The sequence below is a fragment of the Emys orbicularis genome, chromosome 4, assembly GCF_028017835.1.
Source record: "Emys orbicularis isolate rEmyOrb1 chromosome 4, rEmyOrb1.hap1, whole genome shotgun sequence".
NCBI classification, from domain to species: Eukaryota; Metazoa; Chordata; order Testudines; family Emydidae; genus Emys; species Emys orbicularis.
In genome coordinates, this window is record NC_088686.1 from 103,968,643 (window position 1) to 103,990,874 (window position 22,232).

A 22,232-nucleotide genomic window follows, 5' to 3' on the forward strand; every position below is an offset into this window, starting at 1 on the left:
CCCTAGTCTTAATTGTGACGGGCTGGGTCACAGAAACCCCCTTGGGAACTGCCACCTGATGTGCGAAGACTACTTCTGCCCCTGCTTTCCCTGCCAGCTCGGGACTCCAGCACCTTGTCTTGTTGAGCCAGACACGCCCGTCTGCTCCAACACAGAGCCAGGGTCTGAACCACGTGCCCCAAAAGCTGCAAACTTAACTGAAAGCAACTTACAGAAGTGTTCCTGTCTTTAACACTCAGATGCCCAACTCCCAATGGGGTCCAAACCCCAAATAAATCCGTTTTACCCTGTATAAATTGTTCGCCCTCTATAACACTGATAGAGAGATATGCACAGCTGTTTGCTCCCCCCAGGTATTAATACATACTCGGGGTTAAGTGATGTTATTAAATACATAAAGTAGGATTTAAGTGGTTCCAAGGAGTAACAGACAGAAGATAGTGAATTACCAAATAAAATAAAATAAAATAAAACATGCAAATCTACATCTAATACAGTAATAAAACAGAGTACAGATAAAATCTCACCCTCAGAGATGTTTCAATAAGTTTCTTTCACAGACTGGATGCCTTCCTAGTCTGGGCACAATCCTTTCCCCTGGTATAGCCCTTGTTTCAGCTCAGGTGGTAGCTAGGGGATTTCTCATGACTCCCCCCCACTTTTCTCTGTTCCACCTACTTGTATATCTTTTGCATAAGGCAGGAATCCTTTGTCCCTCTGGGTTCCCACCCCCCCTCCCTTCTCAATTGAAAAGCACCAGGTTAAAGATGGATTCCAGTTCAGGTGACGTGATCACATGTCACTGTAAGACTTCATTACCCACTTGTCAGCATACAGGTATACAGGAAGACACACAAGTAAAACAGAGCCATCTACAGACAATTGTCCTGGTTAATGGGAGCCATCAAGATTCCAAACCACCATTAATGGCCCACATTTTGCATAATTACAATAGGCCCTCAGAGATATATTTTATATTTCTAGTTTCAGATACAAGTGTGATACATTTATACAAATAGGATGACCACACTCAGTAGATTATAAGCTTTGTAATGATACCTTACAAGAGACCTTTTGCATGAAGCATATTTAGTTACATTATATTCATACTCAGCAGCATACTTTCATAAAATCATATAGAGTGCAACATCACATTAATATAATATTAAGGTTAAAAATAAATCAAGCACTCTGCAGCCCAACAACACTGCCTCAAATGTGAGAGGCCTTCATCAGCAGTTGTGTGGGGCCAGGGCACAAAGGTGACACACATTCAGTGTATCACTTCAGTTGACAGAGTTTCTATAGAGCCCCAAACTCACCTTAAAGAAGACCTTACTTGGTACAGCCATCAGGGGAAGGAGTGGTTACTTACCTTACAGTAACTTGAGTTCTTCAAGATGTTTTGTCCCTATGGGTGCTTCACCATAGGACGCGTGCACGGTGTGCTCTCAACTGGAGCATGCAGAGCATGAGCAGCATCCATGGGCCTGCACCTGCACAGAGCAGCACCCTGTGCCTCCAAACAAGCGCATACAAGGAGGTGCAGGCCCGCTGCCCCTCAGTTCTTTCTTGACTGAAAAGCAGAAGGGAAGGAGGTGGAGCACCCATAGGGACAAAACATCTTGAAGAACTCAAGTTACTGTAAGTTAAGTAACCACTCCTTTTTCTTCGAGTACACATCCCTAGGGATGCTCCACTGCAGGAGACTCCCAAGCAATAAATCAACGAGAAGGAGGGTGCTGAGGAGGCAAGTCCAAGACAGTTTGGAGATAGTATCATCTAGTAAAATGGCTTAGGACTTGGCAAAGGTATGGAGGGAAGACCTAGTTGCAGTCCTACAGATTTCTGTTATGGGAAGGTCTTTCAGTAGAGCTCTAGATGAGGAATGGCCTCTTGTGAGCATGCTGTCACTCTGTCAGGGAGGTGCATCCCAGCAGTCATAACAGGTTAAAATGCAGCCCAAAACCTACTTTGACAGTCTTTGAGTGGAAATAGGGTGTCCCTTCATCCCCTCTGCAAATGGTACAAATAAACTAGGAGAGGCCTGAAAGGTCTTAGTCCTGTTATAGTAGAAGGCGAGAGCCCTTCTGACATCGAGTGTACATAGGCTGGTCTCTCTGGAGGCATGAGACTTTGGGTAAACCACTAGTAGGTGGATCTCTTGATTAATATGGTATTCCATAGAGACCTTAGGGAGGAAGCAAGGATGGAGGACACAATATAACCTTATCTCTACTTAATAAAGTAAATGGCAGGTCTGCCAGAAGAGCACTGAGCTCTCCCATTCATCTAACTGAAGTGATGGCTATAAGAAACAAAGTCTTGAGGGAAAGGTGGAGGAGAGAACAGGTAGCCATTGGTTCAAAGTTGGGTTTTCTCAGGGCACTGAGAACCAAACTGAGGTCCCTCTGAGAGGCTGAGGGCCTTACAGTGTAAAACCAACTGTGTAAGCCCTTGAGGAATCTGGTGGTATTGGGGTGGGCAAAAACCGAGAAGCCCTTGGTGAGTGAGTGGAATAGTGGCCAAATGTCTGAAGTCTGCAATCACTTGATCTTCCTCAGATGTTGAATCATATTCAGCCCAAGAAAAATAATTGTCAACTTAATATTAAGTGACACAAATTAGGCATTAACCATGTATTATATATCAGCCATAAAAACAGATCGCCCTTAACTGTTAGATATGCCAATGGGACTGATAAAAAAGAACTAGTATTAATAGTTAGATCTTTGGGGATTGGTGCCAGCTTGCAATTACCCTGCTCAGTAACATGGGTACTAGAGTGGTATTTATGGTGAACAGGAATTCAGAGAGAAATGCAGAAAGTAAATATAATCCAGATAATTTACTAACGCCCTTGTTGTGATTTTGTTTCAGAAAAAAAATAACCTGCTTTCACTTGTTTTCTAATAAGTTTTTTCAAACTGTAAAATATTCTCTATTATGGAAGATACTCTTACTAGCAGCAATGATCCTCTTTATTGGGTAAGATAATTACAAGCCATTTCAAGCATGCTGTAAAACCACAGAATGTGTGTTGTGTGCATATTTAATGATTCTTTATGGATAAAAGGCAATTACTAAAGGTCTTAATTCATGCAGTAAAATTTAAAAAATGTAAACACGATCTCCCCAGGACTGGATGCAAAAAAACCCACACACAGCGCAAAACTATTCATGCTGTACATATCATTCATGAGAATCTGTAACTAACCTAACATTCTGCTTGTTTTCCAACTAAAACCTTGAACCATTTTCCTTCTAGATGTGAATGTCCATGAAAATGCTTATCAAAAATAGTTGCATTTTTTTTCATTAAATTTAAACACAAATATTTTTCCCCTTTCATGCTGGGTAATTTTAATGCCCTGACATTTTGCTTAGTTGCAAAATTCAGCTAAATGGTTACAGTGGTCACCGCTGGAAATTTAACAGTTATCATACTAGCCACTAAGATATGGTGGTATTTCTCTATGCTTAGACTAGGAAATAGCTGTGGGATCTCAGATGCTGTAGCCTGGTAGCCGCTGGTAAATGTTGCCTTTATAATGGTGACCACTGTTGTCAGGGTTCCCACTCCACTCTGAACTCTGGGGTACAGATGTGGGGACCCACATGAAAGACTTCCCCAAGGCACAAATCCATTACTGCTGTCACAGACGTTGGCATGGGGTCCGGTTCCACCACCTCAGTCTGGGCCCCTGGTAACACAGACTGGGCCCTTGTAGAAGGCTTAGGAACAGGGATAGGTGTGAAGGCTTGCTTAGCCTGGCTGCGGGTGACAATTCCCACCCTCTTGGCTAGCTTCACATGGATGGGCAAGTCTTCCCCCAGCAGCATAGGAATGGGATAATCATCATAGACTGCAAAAGTCCACATTCCTGACCAGCCCTTGTACTGGACAGGCAACTTGGCTATAGGCAAGTCAAAATAATTTGACTTGAAGGGTTGAATCGTCACTTGGGCCTCTGGGTTGATGAATTTGGGGTCCACTAAGGATTGGTGGATAGCTGACACTTGTGCTCCAGTGTCCCTCCATGCAATAACCTTCTTCCCACCCACACTCACAGTTTCCCTTCATGCTGAGGGTATCTGGGAGGCATCTGGGCCTGCGGACCTTTGATGTAACACCGGTGCAATCAACTGCAATCTGTTGGGGGTTCTTGGGGGAGTTGGCCTTTACATGCCACAGCTCATTACATTTAAAACATCGCTCAGCTGACTAGTTACTGGAGTGAGGTGGGTTGCTGGAGAATGGTGTGGTGGGACGATAAGGTGACTGGGGTTTTCCTTGGGGTGTAGGTGGAGCCTTGGGCTGCCCCCGGTGGTATGGTGTGGTCTTGGGCTGTCCCTTCTGGTATCCACCCAAACTGTGACCAGGGTTGTTCCTCTCTGCTACCTCCACTCGTTTTGTTCCAATTTGCCCCCATCTTTCTGGCGGTCTGGGACTGCTCGTATTGATCATCATAAGCAAGACTTTCTGCTGAGTCTATTTTCTTATCCCATAAACACATCATCATTGGTCATAGTCAGGAACTGCTCCTGTACAACCAAATCACACATCCCTTCAAAGCTAGTTACACCCCTTCCTTTGACCCATTTATCTAACAGATCCTTCATCTGGTTTACATAAGCCTCATTACTTAGTCTCTCTTAAGGGCTCTAAATTTTACTCAGTAAGTTTCAGGTGTAATTTGAAATTGTTTTAAAACCAAATGCTTAAATTTACCATAGTCAGAAGCATCCTCAATAGGCAACTTGTTGAATATGTCCAGTCAATTTTGCTACCAATGTAGTTATTTTTTGATCTTCAGGAATTGCATGGAGGGTGCACAGTCTCTCAAAGGCGATGAAATATTCAGCAATATCACTGGATTCATTACACTGTGGTCATAGTCGCTTCCATTTGTGGATTTTTGGGGAAGTAGAGCCAGCTGCTGAAGGGTTCCATCGTTTCCACTCCATCACCTCCTCCATTCATTTGAATTCCAGTTGTCTTTCATGTTCCTTCTGTCTTTCCTCAGCTTCCAATCTGGCTAATTCCAGTTTTTTCTGGATCTCACTTTGTCATCCTAGCCTTCCTGCGCTTAGCCTAGCCTAACCCAAGAGCTAGAAAGAAGGAAAAAACCCAGTTTGTGAATTCCCTTGCTGTAGCTTAACTCCTCTGCCTACAGGCAAAGGGGGGAAAAGAGTCCTTTTTAAAAAAACAAAAACAAAAACCCTCCCTGTTTTTCAAGCAGCCAAAAGGAAAAAAATTATCCTTTTAAAATCCTGAGGTCTGTGCTTCTGGTTCAAAATGATCCCACTGCGCTACCACCATGTCAGGGTTCCCTCCCCACTCTGAACTCTGAGGTACAGATGTGGGGACATGCATGAAAGACCTCCTAAGCTTATTTCTACCAGCTTAGGTTAAAAACTTCCCCAAGGCACAAATCCTTTCCTTGTTCTTGGACGGCATTGCTTCCACCACCAAGTGATTTAGAGAAAGATTCAGAAAAAAGGACCACTTGGAGTTCCTATTTCCCCAAAATATTCCCCCAAGCTCCTTCACCTCCTTTCCTGGGGAGGCTTGAGAATAATATACCAACCAATTGCCTTTAATAAAAGTACAGACCAGACCCTTTATCTTTAGGACACTCAAAATCAATCAGGTTCTTAAAAGAAGAACTTTATTATAAAGAAAAAAGTAAAAGAAGCACCTCTGTAAAATCAGGATGGAAGGTAATTTTACAAGGTAATAAAAAGATTTAAAACACAGAGGATTCCCCTCTAGGCTCAACTTCAAAGTTACAAATACAGGAATAAACCTCCCTCTTATCATAGGGAAAATTCACAAGCTAAAACAAAAAAGATACTATAATGCATTTCCTTGCCTTTACTTACAATTTCTGTAATTTTACATGTATTATTTCAGGTGTCTTTGTAGGAGCTGGTTTACCTGCTTGGCCTCTCTCTTTGTCCCGAGAGGGAACCAACAAAGAGAGCCCAAACAAAACCTCTTCCCTCCCCTCCCCCCCCAGATTTGAAAGTATCTTCTTTCCCCATTGGTCCTTCTCGTCAGGTGCCAACTAGGTTAATTGAACTGATTAACCCCTTACAGATAAATTATTCTGTACCTCTGGCCAGGAGGGATTTTATGTTACTGCATACATAAAGGTTGTTACCCTTCCCTTTATATTTATGACAACTGTATTTTCATATTTTCCCTGGAAGCCACCTTTGCATGAAAATTGGGGCTTCTTTGTTAGACAATAAGTCAGTTTTCCAGTGGCGAGGGTGGAAGTCATGACATTTGGCAGAGTTTTCCAAAAGATTAATGCCAAATATTTTCCATTTCAATGAGAACTTTTGGGGTTCATTTAGTTTAAATCCAGGTTTTCAGCTGAGATAACAAGCTGGTGCACTAGCTATTGCCCTATGTAATCCATGCAAATACTTGTGTTAAAATTCATTTGAAAGAAGGACTTTGAGACCACTAACAGATTTTTCCTATGAACCATAAAGAAAACCACTATAGCAAATTCTCCAAGAGTATATGAGAAGCTAGCTCAGGGCTGGCCTTACCATGAGGCAAACTGAGGCAGCCGCCTCAGGTGCCAGATTGTGGGGGGAGCGCCACTAGGACCTAGAGTGTAGAAAATTGTGTCTGCTGCTGGTGCATATGTATTCTCTCTGCTCTAGATGCAGAGGTGGAGTGCTGTGCTGGAGGAAGGAGGGCACAAGAGACATAACAGGCAGGCAGGAGAAAAGGTGAGAGGGAATAACAGAAAGCAGCAGGAGCTGCAGGGAGAGAGAGGAGGAGCAGCTTCTTATGTACCTCTCTAGCACCCCCAGGAGACTGGACTGATTAACACCAGCTTCTCAGGGAGCTTCCTGCTGCTTCCCTGAACCCACTTGAGGAGAACAGGCAGTCAACTGAAGTAGTAGGAGCCAGTTAGGCCCTTAAGATACTAATATCTTCCCTCACTCAGGCCCTGCTACCAGCCTGCTTATTTGTCCCCTTCAACTGAGTGTTGAGAGCCACTATAGCTGGCACAGAACAGCAGTCATGAGTGAAAGAAGAAAACGCCCCTCTGGGGCGGCATTCAGAAAAAGCAAAGGAAGCTTTTCTATCTAAGCAGGAAGGAGCTCTCCTGAGATACACAGACACAGATGTTCACAATGAGCCTTCCGGCCCCAGTGAGGATGTGAGTGGTGAGGAGATGCCTGATCTTCCAGTTAGTCAGAGTGCAGGTGACCTGGCAGCTACTGCAGCATCCATATCTCCATCTCAAGTGGATGTGACCATGCACATTCCTGAAGAAAAGTGTAGATCAGAGAAGAGTGTAGTGGAGGTGCAAGAAACAGCTGCTACTGAGTTTAGTTCCTTAAGTCTAGATGATCCAGGACACTGGACCCACTTGAGCAGTAGCCTGAGGGACTTCCTTGTACTGCATGGGCCACAGCAAGTGAAAAACTTCATGTTCCCCAAAGACAAGGAAAATATAAGTTTCCATCCAACACATTTCTGGCGTGAAATCCCCAATGGTGACAAAATGGAGAGGCCATGGCTTATGTACTCAAAAACCCAGAATGCTGCATAATGTTTTTATTGCAAACTCTTCCAGTCTAATGTTCCAGCCACATTAGGTTTGACAGGAAGAAAGGACTGGAAAAACCTGGCATGCCATGAGAAGGCAGCAAATCACCAGAGAGCATTCCATAGGTGGAAAGAGCTTGAGATGAGACTAAGGTTAAAGACCACCATAGATGATCAGCATCAAGAGAAGATTGCATCAGAGTCTTTTTACTGGCAAAATGTTCCAAAAAGGCTCATTGCCACTGTGAGACTGCTTGCTACCCAAAACCTAGGACTGCGTGGCACTTCAGATCAGCTGTATGTGCCAAACAATGGAAACTTCCTTAAAATTGTGGAGCTGATGGCTGAGTTTGATGCTGGACTCCAGGAGCACCTAAGAAGAGTCACCACCCAAGAAATGTACACACACCACTACCTTGGAAAAACAATTCAAAATGAGATCATACAGTTACTGGCAACAAAAGTCAAACAGAAGATTGTGGCAGATCTGAAGTCAACAAGATATTACTCTGTTATTCTGGACTGCACACCTGACATCAGCCATATGGAACAAATGCCTTGAATGGTGCGTTTTGTAACAACACCAGAACTTAGTGAAAATGTCCCTGCAATGGTGACTGTCAGAGAGCATTTTCTAAAATTAATTGACATTGATGATACTACAGGAGCTGATATGACAAATGTGCTTCTTAAAAAGCTGGAAGATACGGGAATTGCGATAGCTAACAGGAGAGGTCAGGGCTACGATAATGGTGCCAACATGAGAGGAAAGAACAGAGAAGTGCAGACACGGATCCGAGAGTTAAACCCTCGAGCCTTTTTTGTCCCATGCAGTTCTCATTCATTGAACTTGGTGGTCAGTGATGCAGCGTCAGCTTCTAGTGAGGCTGCTGAATTTTTTAATGTAATTCAAAGCATCTATGTATTTTTCTCTGCATCAACTCATCGATGTCAAATTTTGAAGCGACATCTGGGAACATCCTCTCTGACACTGAAACCACTGAGTGCCACACGATGGGAAAGTCGAGTGGAGGTGATAAAGCCTATCAAACACCAAATTGGGATGATAGATGCCATAATTGCCATTATGATGGATAATTCTATGAGAGGAACTGTTCATGGGAGAACAGGGGCAGAGGGAAATGGAATCACCAGAAACATACATAACTTCAAATTTCTGTGTGGCTTAGTGTTGTAGCATGACATACTGTTTGAAATAAATGTTGTAAGCAAGAGACTCCAAGGTGTTGACCTTGATATATCTGGAGCAATGGAACAACTGGACAAAGTAAAGTCATACCTACAGTCTTACCGTCAGATGAGGGATTTCAAAACGTTCTGAAGAGTGCACAGAAGTTGGCAGAAGAACTTCACACTGAAGCCATTTTCCCACCCATTCTAGAATACAAGAGTCACCGAAGAAGACGACGACGACATTTTGATTACGAGGCACGGGATAATCCCATAAGAGACTCCAACCAACAATTCAAAATTGAATTCTTTAACCAGGTGCTAGATTGTGCAATGCAGTCAGTTGAAGAACGTTTCATGCAGCTCAAGGAACACAGCAGTATATTTGGGATTTTGTATGATATTCCAAAACTCCTCACTATACCTAAAGACGACCTACACCAGCAATGCAGGGCACTAGAGACAGTGTTGACACATGATGGCATGCGCGATATTGATGCGAGTGATTTAGGTGATGAACTGAAAGTCCTTTCAAGATACATTTCACCAGGATCAACTGCAAAGGCTGTTCTGGAATATATGTGCACAAATAAGATGACCACCCTCTTTCCAAATGCTTTTGTTGCACTGCACATACTTCTAACACTTCCTGTAACAGTTGCCAGTGAAGAACGTAGCTTCTCCAAGCTGAAGTCAATAAAAACACATCTACACTCCACAATGACACAGGAGAGGCTGGTCGGCCTTGCAGCCATCTCAATAGAGCATGAGCTGACCCAGACTGTGGACCTTCAGCAGGAAGCACTTCAAATCTTTGCAACCAAGAAGGCACGGAAAGCACCACTATGATTATTCAAACAGATAAACATGCCAGTGTTTACTATGCAGACAAGAAAAGTTGCATTTGCTGGTCAGGCGTTTCAAAGTTAAGTGTTACTTAAAATTTTTGATCAAGGTATTTTAAGTTGTTAGTTCTCCTTTATTGGGGTAGGTAGGAGAGCAGTACCATGAGAGGAGTAGAACAGGAAGAAGGCAGAATTGAGACCTTTCAAAGTTTTGGCCCAAGCAAGGGAGCATGGGGGCATCATTTGAGCTCCCCGCCTCAGGTGCCAAAATGTTGTGGGCCGGCCCTGAGCTAGCTGTACAGATCTCTCAGCTCTATCTTGGCATAGAATTCCTCAACTCCTCTTGGCAATTTGGGGATTGTGCTACTCAACCAACATATTGTGAAGTGTAAAGTTTCTCAGGTGTTCGAATTAATCTGTTAACTTTCCTGCTTTTGAATCAGTAAATATTTAAATAGTATAAGCTAGCTTTTAAATGGAATGCTACTACCTCTGTTTTCTATTGTAACCAGACTCAAACTATAATTCCTACTACAAACCCAGCATTAAAATCTAGGGTGTCTGCGCTCCACAGTATCTTTGTCTGGATGAAAAACTCTAAATTCATAAGAATCAAGAAAAATAGATTTCGACCCAAAACTTTCAGGCTAAGGGACTCATCCAAAATTGATAAAGGACAATGGGAATCTTTTCACCCACTTTAATGGACTTTGCTATATGATCTTATGGCTTGTTCCAATTTATTGTAAGGGTAATAAACTTGCTTTAAAAAACAACTTTATATTCACTCCTGGCCCTTTAAAATTCCTCCTGCCTGGAAGAAAGGCAGTATTTTTACAGGCATTCTGTCTTACCCAGTGGAATTTACTTGCAAGAATATAGAGGTGTTTTAAAGGACTTAGACTGTTTCAAACAGGAGTGTCAATAATGACTTCTACCACTATTGATTTCTTTTTAACAAGGTTTTGATTTAAAATGTTATAAATAGGATGCAGAATTGTTACCACCTATGTTATTAAGCATGGGATTTAATTACTAATACATTCTCCCATTCTGATAAGAATATTTGTGATAATGACAAATATAGTGGAAAATATATTTAGCGAGCCATAGCAAAATTTCTCTTTGGTCCTCTTCAGTTCTCTGCCCTCTCTTTTCCCTTGATATGATAGTTGATTCTCTATGCTCTGAACTCCCCTCCCCCTTGACTCCTTTACCCTTCTCTCCCATTGCAATGTCTTCACCCTGACAATCCCCAACCCAGCTCACTCCCAACATCTGCTTCCTCTGGTCCTGCTCTCACGCTGTGCAGCATCTCTGGGGGAAATCTCATGACCAGGCTGACTTCCTCCATTACAAATGTGTTCTCTTCTCTTTCAGTTCTACCATCTTCCTAACAAGCAATTCTACTTCTTCACCTAACTCAATCTCATATTCACAATACCAACTGCCTTTAGGCCAGATTTTACTCCTTCCTCACACCCACACCCACACGCACACCCCTCCACTTCCCTCTGCAAAAGTTGGACTGATTTCTTCAAAGGAAAAAAAATTACAAACTTATGTAACCACCACCACCCTGCCCATCTTCCTTTCTCCTCCTCCAACTTCCTTCTTCCCAGTCATAGATGCAGAAGTTTTTCCATCTTCTCTCCTCTTCTATCCCTGCCACTTTCCCTAGTAACCCCATCCCATCTCCCTCGTGTCCCCGCTCCTTAGCCTCTCACTCTAAGCATTCTTTAGTCTCTCATCTTAACCGCCCCTCCCTGACCCAACTTGCCTCTTCCACTAAGGCCCCATCTGCCTTCTCCCTCTCATTTCAAAGTTCATTGAACACACTGTCTACAATTGTTGTCTGGAGTTCCATTTCTCCAATTCCATCCTACCTAGACCCATCTCCAATACAGCTTCTGCTCCTCACACTCCACTGAAACCACTCTTGCCAAAATCTCTAATTACCTCTTCCTGGCCAAATCTTTTAACTAGTACACTCTGTCCTTCATCCCTGTCCTCCATCATAAACACAAACTATTTGTTTGCACTTTCACCTATCCCATCCAGCCTAATCTCTCTCTTATGCAACCAAGATGTTAGCTCCTGCATCTGCCCTGCCATTAACGCCTGACATCATCATCACCCCCTTGTTACAAACACCTTCATGTTTTCTTCAACATTTCCCCTTATGCTTGGGAGGAACTGCTCATAAATATCTGCAAAACCACCTCATTGTCCTCTGTCAAGTCCCTCCATAAATCTCTCCTCTGTCATGATGCCTACAAAACACTTGACAATGGCTAGGCTGCTTGACTTTAGTGACCCGTTTAGCCACCAAAACATTAGAGAGTACGACCCTGGCACTTCAGAGCATAAACCACATCCATAGCGGTTACAGTCTTTCGCTTGGCACGTTCAGTGTAAGTGACAGCATCGCAGATCATGTTCTCTAAGAACACCTTCAGCACTCCACAGGTCTCTTCGTAGATCAACCCCAAAATATGCTTCACCCCCCCGTGTTGAGCCAAGTGACTAATAGCTGGCTTGCTAATACCTTGGATGTTATCCCGAAGCACTTTACAGTGGTGCTTGGCACCTCCCTTCCCCAAGCCTTTACCATCCTTACCACGACCAGACATGGTGAAATCACACTCACACACACACACACACACACACACACACACACACACACACAACTGAGCTGAGACCATTGCCTCACATGCTGACCAGCATTGTTACATTGTTTCCTTGAGCTCCTTTGTCCGTTTATCTGCATCCAATTGTTGTCTCCTGTCTCATAGTTAGATTGTAAGCTCTTTGGATAAAGACTGTCTTTTGTATATGTTTGCACAGTGACTAGCACAATGGGGCCACAATCCCTGACTGGGGCTCCTAGCTGCTACCTCGATATAAATAATAAATAAGACAAATGTTATTAATAATCTGTTATTGATGGCGGGCCCCTTTCTTCATCTCAGATGGGAACTACTCCTTGGTGAATGACTCTTTGTATTGCTACTATCCTGTCATACCTTCCATCACTTAGTCCCAGCCCAGATATAAACCTTCAAATGAAGCCCACCTGCACTTGTTCATCAACACTGCAATTCTAAATGAGCACAAGACCAGCTGTCAAAGTGAATGAGCCTGAACACAGGCTTGTTCTTGGCAGCACCATAACAGTTCAGCGGATAGGTTGCAGTTTGCTGAAGACATCTGCCCTAACTAACAAAGATGCGTCTTCCACATTTCTGGTACTTCTGCCAGTCCCAGGCCAGGCGGCTCCTTTCCCTCCCTGGCTGCAAAGTGTCCTCTGAGCTGGCAGGTGTTAGTGCTGGGCCCAGGAGGAAAGCGCTTGGCAGTGGGTCAGCACAGAGGGAGCTGGGGACTCTGCAGCCAGAGCCACGCAGTGGAACACAGGCGCTGGAGCCTCTAGGAGCCCAGGGCAGACCTGGAGCCAGGCAACATCAGGACCCAGGTAACAGTGCCACCTGGACAGCAGAGCCTCCTGTGGGGAGCAGGAGCTGGGCACACGTAGAGGGGAGCTGGTAATGGTTTATGTATCATTGTGAGCCAAGGACTGTATGCGACTCTGGGAGGCTCAGGGGATGGGGTATCACAGTTCCTCCAGGAAATGAAAAAAAAATAGGGAGTGATTAAGGTGAATCACTTAGGTTGTAACACCTCCAGAGACGCTTGCATGTTCTGGTTCAACCCGGGTTTTCCAGAGACCAACAGATAAAGAAATAAAATGGCTGGGTTTAAACTGACTCAGGGCTTTCTTTCTGATCCAACAAACAGACAGACCCTTCTGTCCTAGGGGGACCCCCAGACCTTGCAGAAGGGTTGGAAAGACTTTGACCTACTAGGGCACCATAAGATTGATGGGTGACCTCTGGTAAGCTTTTAGCATGCATATAGGAATTTTTTTTAACACGTTTTCTCTGTAATGCTTTTAATCTCAAGAATAAAATATGCGTACTTAAAAAGAGCTGTGTGGCAACTTGCAACAGCTGGCAATACACAGTTTATAGCCCTTGGAGAGAAAGTAACATACAGGTGCTGGCCGTTATCCACTGCAAGTCAGTCTGCCTATTACAGTGGAAGGCAGGGAGTTGTGCTGCCTTAAAACCCTCCGTCAGAGGGGTGTGGGATGTGGTCCCTGCCCAGAGATAGGTGATGGCTAGAGTGCTGAGACCTGACTGGGCACTCCTGGAATCTACCACAGAGTGGGAAAATACACGTGCAACACATTTATTCATCAAGGACAGCAATATCTCATATGGGAAAAACGCAAAGGGGTTAAAACCCTCACAAAACTAAATCTAAAGGAAGGTAGCCCTGAAACCTAGGTGGATTCAGACTCAGACCATGACCCAAAATATAGAGAGGCAACTTGTTAAACATGGAAGAGAGAGGCAGATAAAAGACAGGAACAGAAAAGCCAAGAAATAAAATCATAAAGATGCAGAGTGAATCTGAAGAAGAGTGAGAGCAAAGGCATTTTTCAGCCATCTCTACCACCTGAGAAAAAAATACCAAGGAGTATATCCCTTTCAATTTACACTTCCAAATGCTATTCGAGAAGACAGGGTAGCTGTCATGAGGAAATGGTGTCAGTAAGTGGGCTCTTCAATTTTTAGTGAGCTCAGTCTGGCTTTTTAAAAAACTTTAAAAGACCCCCTGAAACCCACGGAAAAGGTATTACAGATTGGAATTGATGCATAAAGAGGAAGGGGAAGAAAGAATATGAATGTGTGTTGATAACACTGAAAAGGGGTGAAGAAGGGGTGGCACCATAGATGTGATTTAAGCCAGGATATATAAAGGAGGAAGGGGTCTGAAATATGGCTCTGAGCAACAGATCCCAACATTTGTTCTTTAAAGAAAATGGTGCCACAGCTCCACCCATGGTGGGGAGTCTTGATACCCCAGACGGAATTCACCACACCAGTAGAATGGGCTAATCAGCTGGCTGTATCTGAGACTATAAGGAACCTCCACATCGTAGGGAAAGGTGGAAGGGGGGAATTTTATATCATTATGAATAGTATGGGGATTTTGTGGGGAGGGGAACTGGGAAAGCAACAAAAACAAAACAAAGCCACTGTATTATTTTTCTATTACTTTTAACCAATGTGTTGAGAGGGAACTGGAGAAACAAAAACAATGTTGAAGGAGCAGCAGGTTGGGCAGGAATTTTTTTTTTTTTAATGCCAATCTAAGTAAATATTATTCATCTTAGAGAATGTTCAAAAATCATGAGTCAGGCTCACCAAAAATCATGAGGTTAACTTTAAAATCATGAGATTGGGTGGTCTTTTTATTTGTCTTCTGCTTTTTGGGCCGTTAGGGTGTACTGCGGTCACATTCTGAAGCTTTCTCCACAGCCACGAGGGCTAGAAACTTGCTTTTTTCTTTAAGAATGAAGGATGAAATCATCACATATCCACGTGACCCCAGGAGCTGGGGCTTTAAGAAAAATAATCATCATGGAACTCGTGACAAAATCATTAGAGTTGGCAATGCTGCCCAGGTCATGCCTCCCCCCAACACACTGCTACGTGACCTGGGGGGAAAACTGCAGAGAGGTGTTAGCCAGAGGCTCCAGCTGACAGGGGCAGAAGCACCAATGCAGAGACCTTTGGACACTCAGAGAATTTCCCATAGTTTTGACAGGTTTCTCCAACCCTCCCCCTCCTGCTCCCTGACAGTCTCTTTACCTCAGCTTTGCTCCACACCTGCCCCTCTTCCCCTATCACCCCCTCACTCTCTTCTCTCCTCCCCCACCAGCCCTCCCCCCAACCATATATAGCTGATCCTCTCTTAAGTAAACCCACCCCCTCAAAAATCCTGGAACTAACATGTTTCCTGCCATCACATAGTTCACTGGACTGGTATGTTAACCCCTCCCCCATCCTATGGGTATCTTGCCTATTTAGATTGTAAACTCTTTGGGACAGGGACTGTCAACTACTGTGTAGATATGTCTACACTATGGAGACTACACCAGTATAGTCAGTGTAGCTATGCCAGCATAACCACATAGTACAGATGCAGCCTACATTGATAGAAGGGGTTTTTCCATCGGTGTAGGAACACCACCTCCACAAATGAAGTTAGCTACATCAACCTGAAGCCCTCTTTCATCAGCACAGCTGCATCTGCTCTAGGGGTTATGTTGGTCAGGGATCTGGAAAAAACCCACAGCTCTGACCAACGTAACTCTGCCAACATAACCCCCAAAGTAGATGCAGCTGTATTGACTGAAGGGGGCTTTGGATTCATGTAGCTAACTTGATTTGAGGAGATGGCATTCCTGCAAGAGTGTGTGTGTGGGGGGGGGGGGGGGGTTTCCCCACACCTACCATCATAGCTATGTTGACCTAACTTCTAAGTGTAGACCAAGTCTATATTTGTACAGCACCTAGAAGAGTGGAGACCCATTCTTGACTGGCCCTTAGGCACCACAACAGTAAACACTATTATTCATAATAATAATCATAGGCCAAGATGGTAAATGCTTGTTGATTAAAGGTGCAATTGGAAACAAAATACTAACTTTAGGAAGCATCTATCCCTCAGCAGCAGAGGTCAATTGCTCTTTTTCAAAAAAAATTCTCCCAACTCTTGGAAGAATTTGGAGAAGGGATATTGTGACAGTGGGTGGGGTCATAGCTGTGCCCTGATCCTAAAGGTAGACAGATCAGACACCAAAACAGCTAGAGAAAATCAGGCAAGGAGCTAAAACTACTAGTAGGTACACATGATTTGTGTGACTCCTGAAGATGCCTCACTGCAAATGAAAGAGATTATTCCTTTTATTCAATTCCACAGCAAATACATACACAAATTGATATGCTATTAATTTCCAAATCAATGTTTCATAAACACTATTCTGGCTAAACAAGAATGTATGTGCTGGTCCGATTATGCGCCATCTGGCTTTTCATTAGAAACTGAGGGCACAACTAAAACAAACATATGGAGATTAAACGTTCCTCTCTTATGTACTCAGAAGAGAATCCATAATATTAGAGAAGAAATTACACTTCAGAAAAAATAATGTGAGCCAGGTTTAAAAAAGCACTCTCTGGAACTCAGGAGTAACTTATTAAGTGATTAATCCTAGGATATCAAGGTTAGAAAAGAAGAGACACCAGAACCTCTTGAGAGAAGTAGAAAGACTTAAAGCTACATCAGACAAATCAATCCCAGAGCGTGTACAAGAGCCTAATTGAAGCTAGAGGTAAATTAAACCTGCTATAAACTGAAAAGGCAATCAGATTTACAAAACAACAACAGTATTCTGAAAAAAGCAACAAAAGTGATAGGCTACTTGCTAATGGACTAAAATATATACAAGATAATAAAAACCAGACCTCCAGTCTGGAAGAAACCAAATCATTAATCATCATCATTTGCAAGTCCAAAGGATATACGTGAGGCATTTACAAATTTCTACAGGAGGCTTTATGCCAGCACATCCCAAACAAATAAAAGATTATAGAATTAATGCAAAGCTCCCTAAAATAGATCCGATAGACCAGGAGCATTTACACCTGATGAAGTTACAGAGATCATTAAATCACTTAACACAGTAAATCTTCAAGCCTAGATGGGTTTCCCCCAGAGTTCAGAGCACAACTGGCAGAGATCTTTAATGAGAAGTGGAAAGAATAAGAGATCCTCAATACCTGGAGTGAGGCCCAAATAGTAGCAATATCAAAACTTGGAAGAGACCTATACAATTGTGATCTCTTTGTTAAATCAACACACTAAGCTTCATGCTTCAGGTCTTATCAAATAGACTGAAAAATACTGTGTAGATATATTTTCAGAGCTAAAATAGGTTTTGTGTTAAACAGGCAGTTAGACTACATTCACAGAGTTCTGGACCTGATTTTTATTTTTATTTTTTTGGATGATTCAACCAATTTCATCAACCTGACTAATCTATTTCTATTTTTAGATGCTGAAAAGGCTTTTGGTAGAGTGAACTTGCAGTTTCTAAAGCGTACCCTAAAAGCATTATGTTTAAATCCCAAATTGTAATGAAACATGCAGATTTTGTCACATATGGAGGATGTGGTGGGGTGGTGCCCCACCCCATGAAAAAAAGGGCTGAATCAGGCCCGAGAGGCTGCGCAGATCAGCAGCCAATCAGCCAAGGCCTGGGGAGAGCCAATCAAGGCAGGGAAAGAGGCAGCCAATCAGGGCCGGGCTAGGTCCTATATAAAGGCTGCCTAGCAGAGGGGAAGTCAGTCACTCCTTGACTAGCGAGGGAGAAGGACTGGCTCCTGAGCTAAGGAGCAGCACCTTGGACAGAGCAGAGCAGAGCGGAGCTCCGGCCCAGATACCTGCCAGGCTGCGACCCTTGCTAGAAGAGGTCGAGAAGGTGCATAGGGCCAAAGGCGAAGTGGCCCAGGGAAACTAGGCAGACGAGAGGGGAGAGGACGAAGACAGAGGGAGGCTGCCGCTAGAGGGTCCCTGGGTCGGGACCCAGAGTAGCGGGTGGGCCTGGGTCCCCCCCTTCCCCCCCCCTTGCATTATCCCTGACCACCGAGGAGAGGGGCTGAGACAGACTGTGACCTGCCCCTGAGACGAGGGGCTAGACTCTAGGGTTGTGGTTGGCCACCAAGGCAGGGGCAAACAGGAGGACTGCTGTTAACAACGCCCCCCGGAAGGGGGTGAGACCAGAGCAGTGGGCACTGCCGGAGGGCAGTGTCCTGAAGCAGATGAAGACTGTCCTGAAGGGGACGCTGCCAAGCAGGGAGCAATGTGGGTCAGAGGGCAGCAGAACGGAGACAACAGGCAAGCTACCACGCGGCGAGGACGCCCCGGAGCGGTCAAGAGCTAATTCCTGGAGCGACCAGCGGGGGCGCCAGCAGTGGTGAGTCGAACCCCGTCACAGAGGACTTGTCCAATAATTAGGACATTTGGAAAGATGTTGGGGAGTTCAGAGAATCCATCAGTGTTTTTGTTTAATTTTCCAAAAAAAAAAAAAATCGATGCTGTATAAGAGATACAAAGGACTGATTACCTGTTTCTTAGTTGCAGCACAAATCACAATCGCCAGTTGGTGGAAGAGACACGACTCTCCTAAACCAATTAACTCATTCCAAAATGCTACGATTTGAATAGCTGACCCAGCATGGCAGAGTTCCACAGACAGAAGGGGAAAAGAGGTTTACCTAGAAACCTGTTTTTTAAATGCAGAGGAAGGGGGAAACTGCTAAACTGCCACCTTCCTCGAATTAATTGGTAGAACTGTGAAGCTCCACTACAAAAATGTTTTTGTAACAATTTCTTGACTCTAATACAATTTTTAAAAACCAGCTGACATATATATCTGTATTCCTTTCCTCAAATGACAGCAAGAAAATATAAAGTAAAACCTGGAAAAATATTTGTTTTCCAATACAGCAATATTGGTAGTCTTTGAATTTGATAGTCAGTTATGACCTATAAAGCCCTACACGAGGAACTGCCTCACTCCCCGTGCCATACCGACATGGCTGCCATCAGCAGGGGTGCCTTAGCTGGATCCCCCTCATTATAAAAAGAAGGCTGCTTTCAGGACAATCTCTGCAAGGGCTTCAGGAATTCCCTTCTCCCCCCGCATACAAAATAGCCCAAATCTGGTGACTTTCTGAGCATGCTGCAAAAGACACCTGTTCAATCGGGTTTTTTGAGAGGGCTGAGGATGTGCTTCCCACAGCAATGGAGGAGTGGAAAGGCATTTCCATGGGCACGTATACACTGCAACAAACATTCCACAGCACCTAGTCTCAGAGCCTGGGTCAGATGACTCAGGCTTGCAGGGCTTGGGCTGAGGGGCTAAAAATTGTTGCGTAGACATACCATGTGTGTGTCTGGCTCGCTGAGTTGCTGTTGAGTTGATTACTTTAATGCTGCTGGAAATTCACAGTATTTATTACATTGTTCAGGGCACCTAAGGCCTTGGATAGGCATATTTTTTATTGTTTTTAAATGTAAATGCATAAATATTGATGTGGCAGAGGGGGGTTAAAGAAATGCATTACTGAACGAATAGTAAACATTCCATTAAAGGGTTAAACAAAGGCCACTGGGAGAAGTTCAGTGAGTCCTGACCATGTTGGAGTTAACCAAATTAATAGCTCAACACTGGCCCACCTTTTGTGGCAAAAAGGAGAAGACTCTTTCAAAGTGTACTCTAATGAAATGGCTCCTTCTTTCATCACTGTTTTTACCACGATTAGTGGTAACTTGGGCCTTGTCTAATGGAAAAATGCATCAGTTTAACTAAATCAATTTCAAACTCAAGTTAAGAGTGCAATCCCCAAATATATACATACATGAAGCAGTTTAGCCATTGCTTATATTGATTTAGCTTGCATTGGTAAATTAACTTACAGATTTAAACTGATTTGATATAATAAAAGGTAAAACCAATTGGAGTCTACAACAAAGGCTTGCCCCAGTTTAACTAGATTTTAAAACTGATTTATTTAAACCAGTGTACATTTTAAGGCCTTACTGTGTAACTAGTCCTATTGGTTTCAGTGGAGACCTTTTGCAGAGAAAAGAACCACATTGTGTCAGTGATGGGGGCAAAATCTGATCATCTATTAGAAAGACAATCCTAGACAGATTGGCAAGGAGAGGGAAGCAAAATTATTTCGAACCAAAGATAGTCCTGGCCAAAAGCATGCTCAGCATGGAGAACTGAAGGAGAGCTGATGGTAGAATAGGTTTGGCTTTGACCTGGGACCAGGGTTTTTCTATGCACCAGAAATGTGCGTGCTTGGGAAACAGGCTGACAGCCTAGTTCAGGGAGAATCAGAACTCAGTACATATTGTGAGTAAATCATTCTAAGAAGCAGTGTCCTGTGGGTACGACTGTACTTCCTTCTCTCCTAACAAGTAATCAGCCCACTTCAGAAATGCCAAACTCTCCTCCAAGTTCCTGGAAACATGGACACTTTTTTTTTTTTTTTTTTTAAATAGTTTGTGTATCACATGACAAATGGAGTTGTGCTTTATTTCTCTGAGCAGTCACTCTGATTCCTTTATAGTAAGTTTTTGTTTAATTGCAGATGGCAGTGAACAGGTATAAACCTGTAAACAGGTAAAACTTTTTTATATTTTCAGTAACCAGTACAGATGACTGCTAGCTTGGTGTTATGGTTTCTTCCCTCTTCTTTTTAATGTGCTCAAAAGTTGATAGCTAATATGTAAGTACTTGGAATGCCTCTTTAAATTAATTGCTGCAGTCCCTATGGGAACTGCATATTTTGGACCCAGACCTCCATTCATATGCACCTGATTTAGATTTCCAAATACTGCAGCATCAGGCTCTTTACAATCTGTAATTAAAGAAAGATCCATGGAGAAAAATGTCTTTGATGTTGTATACTTGTGATGCTACATACAACTTTCTTTCCTGAATCAAGTCCTTAATTGAATCTCACACACACACACACACACACACACACGTCATCTAGTACAATGATTTGGGACAATATTTGAACTGAATGAGATTAAACGATTGGTACAAGAAACTTTAGACAATCTGGGATTAATTTCTTTTAGCAAAAACCATGGTCTATAACAGGGTGGATTGATTTAAATTACAGCAATTTAAATCACCGATTTTAACCAGGATTTAAATCAGTAAGCAGAAACCTTGATTTAAAGTATCCATTTTAATGTTGTTTTGCATTTGTACACTCCACTTATTTTCCAAAAGAAAGGTTGATTCTCATTGGTTGGTAACCATTAATACGTTGACTTGCAACTAAATATAGCCATTAAACTAAATGTGGAACTTCTTTTCGCTGACCAGGAGGATATACTTATTTAAGCTATTATATAGCTTAACATACATTTATTCAGATTCTTAATATTTACGTTTTTAATGCTACAGAGTGTTGAATGATACATATTTAATTACTTGATTATTTTTTGCTTGGTATTTGTATCAAGCTCTCTTTAAATGAAAATTGGAATTCAATTAAAAATGCACTGAACCTGCTTTTTTAAAATTGTTTTTATTAGTTAAATGAAACTACCTTAAATGTTCTGTATACATAAGAAAAAAAACTTTTATTAAACCATGTTTTGCATTTAAAATTGATTATTAAAAAAAGGAAGTAGTATATCGTGGCCATGATGAGGCTCTTAGGTGCTACAATAATACAAATAAATAATAAAAATAACTATTATCTGTAGTTAATTAACTGATTGTTTCTAGTCACCATGTCCTTCAAGATTTTAGAACTAGCAGATCCCATCCTCTCAAACCTCATTTTTATTCGGAGAATGGGAGAGGAAAACAATCTTTCCTTTTTTTCCAATTTCCAATCAGTTTCTTATCTTTGAATGAACTAGTCATTGAACTGAACTAGTTGAATAAACTGAAAAGAAGAAAATACCTACTATTACTGTCAAAAGATGGTTTAGCACCTCAACAAACTGTGGATCCAGGTGCTTAACCTGTGACTTGGATCAGTACAGTGGTTTGACTTCCTTTAAACTTCATCAGCCGACATGCGTGGCTTAATATTATTTTTTATTTAATTTAAATGATTTTAGGCCTTAACACAAATTGTTTATTGTTTCAATTTTAATTTTAA

At 42.7% G+C, this 22,232-nt stretch overlaps 2 protein-coding genes across 2 annotated transcripts in view; both read right to left on the reverse strand.

The window, feature by feature from the left end:
• The window catches only part of TUB (TUB bipartite transcription factor), a 275,151-nt gene that overhangs the window by 247,547 nt on the left and 5,372 nt on the right, over positions 1 to 22,232 (reverse strand). The gene's annotated exons all lie outside the window — the stretch shown is intronic.
• On the reverse strand, positions 11,955 to 12,251 carry LOC135877152 (histone H4-like). The gene has a single exon (XM_065402503.1). It carries the CDS (start codon positions 12,249 to 12,251, stop codon positions 11,955 to 11,957), a length of 297 nt encoding a protein of 98 aa, XP_065258575.1.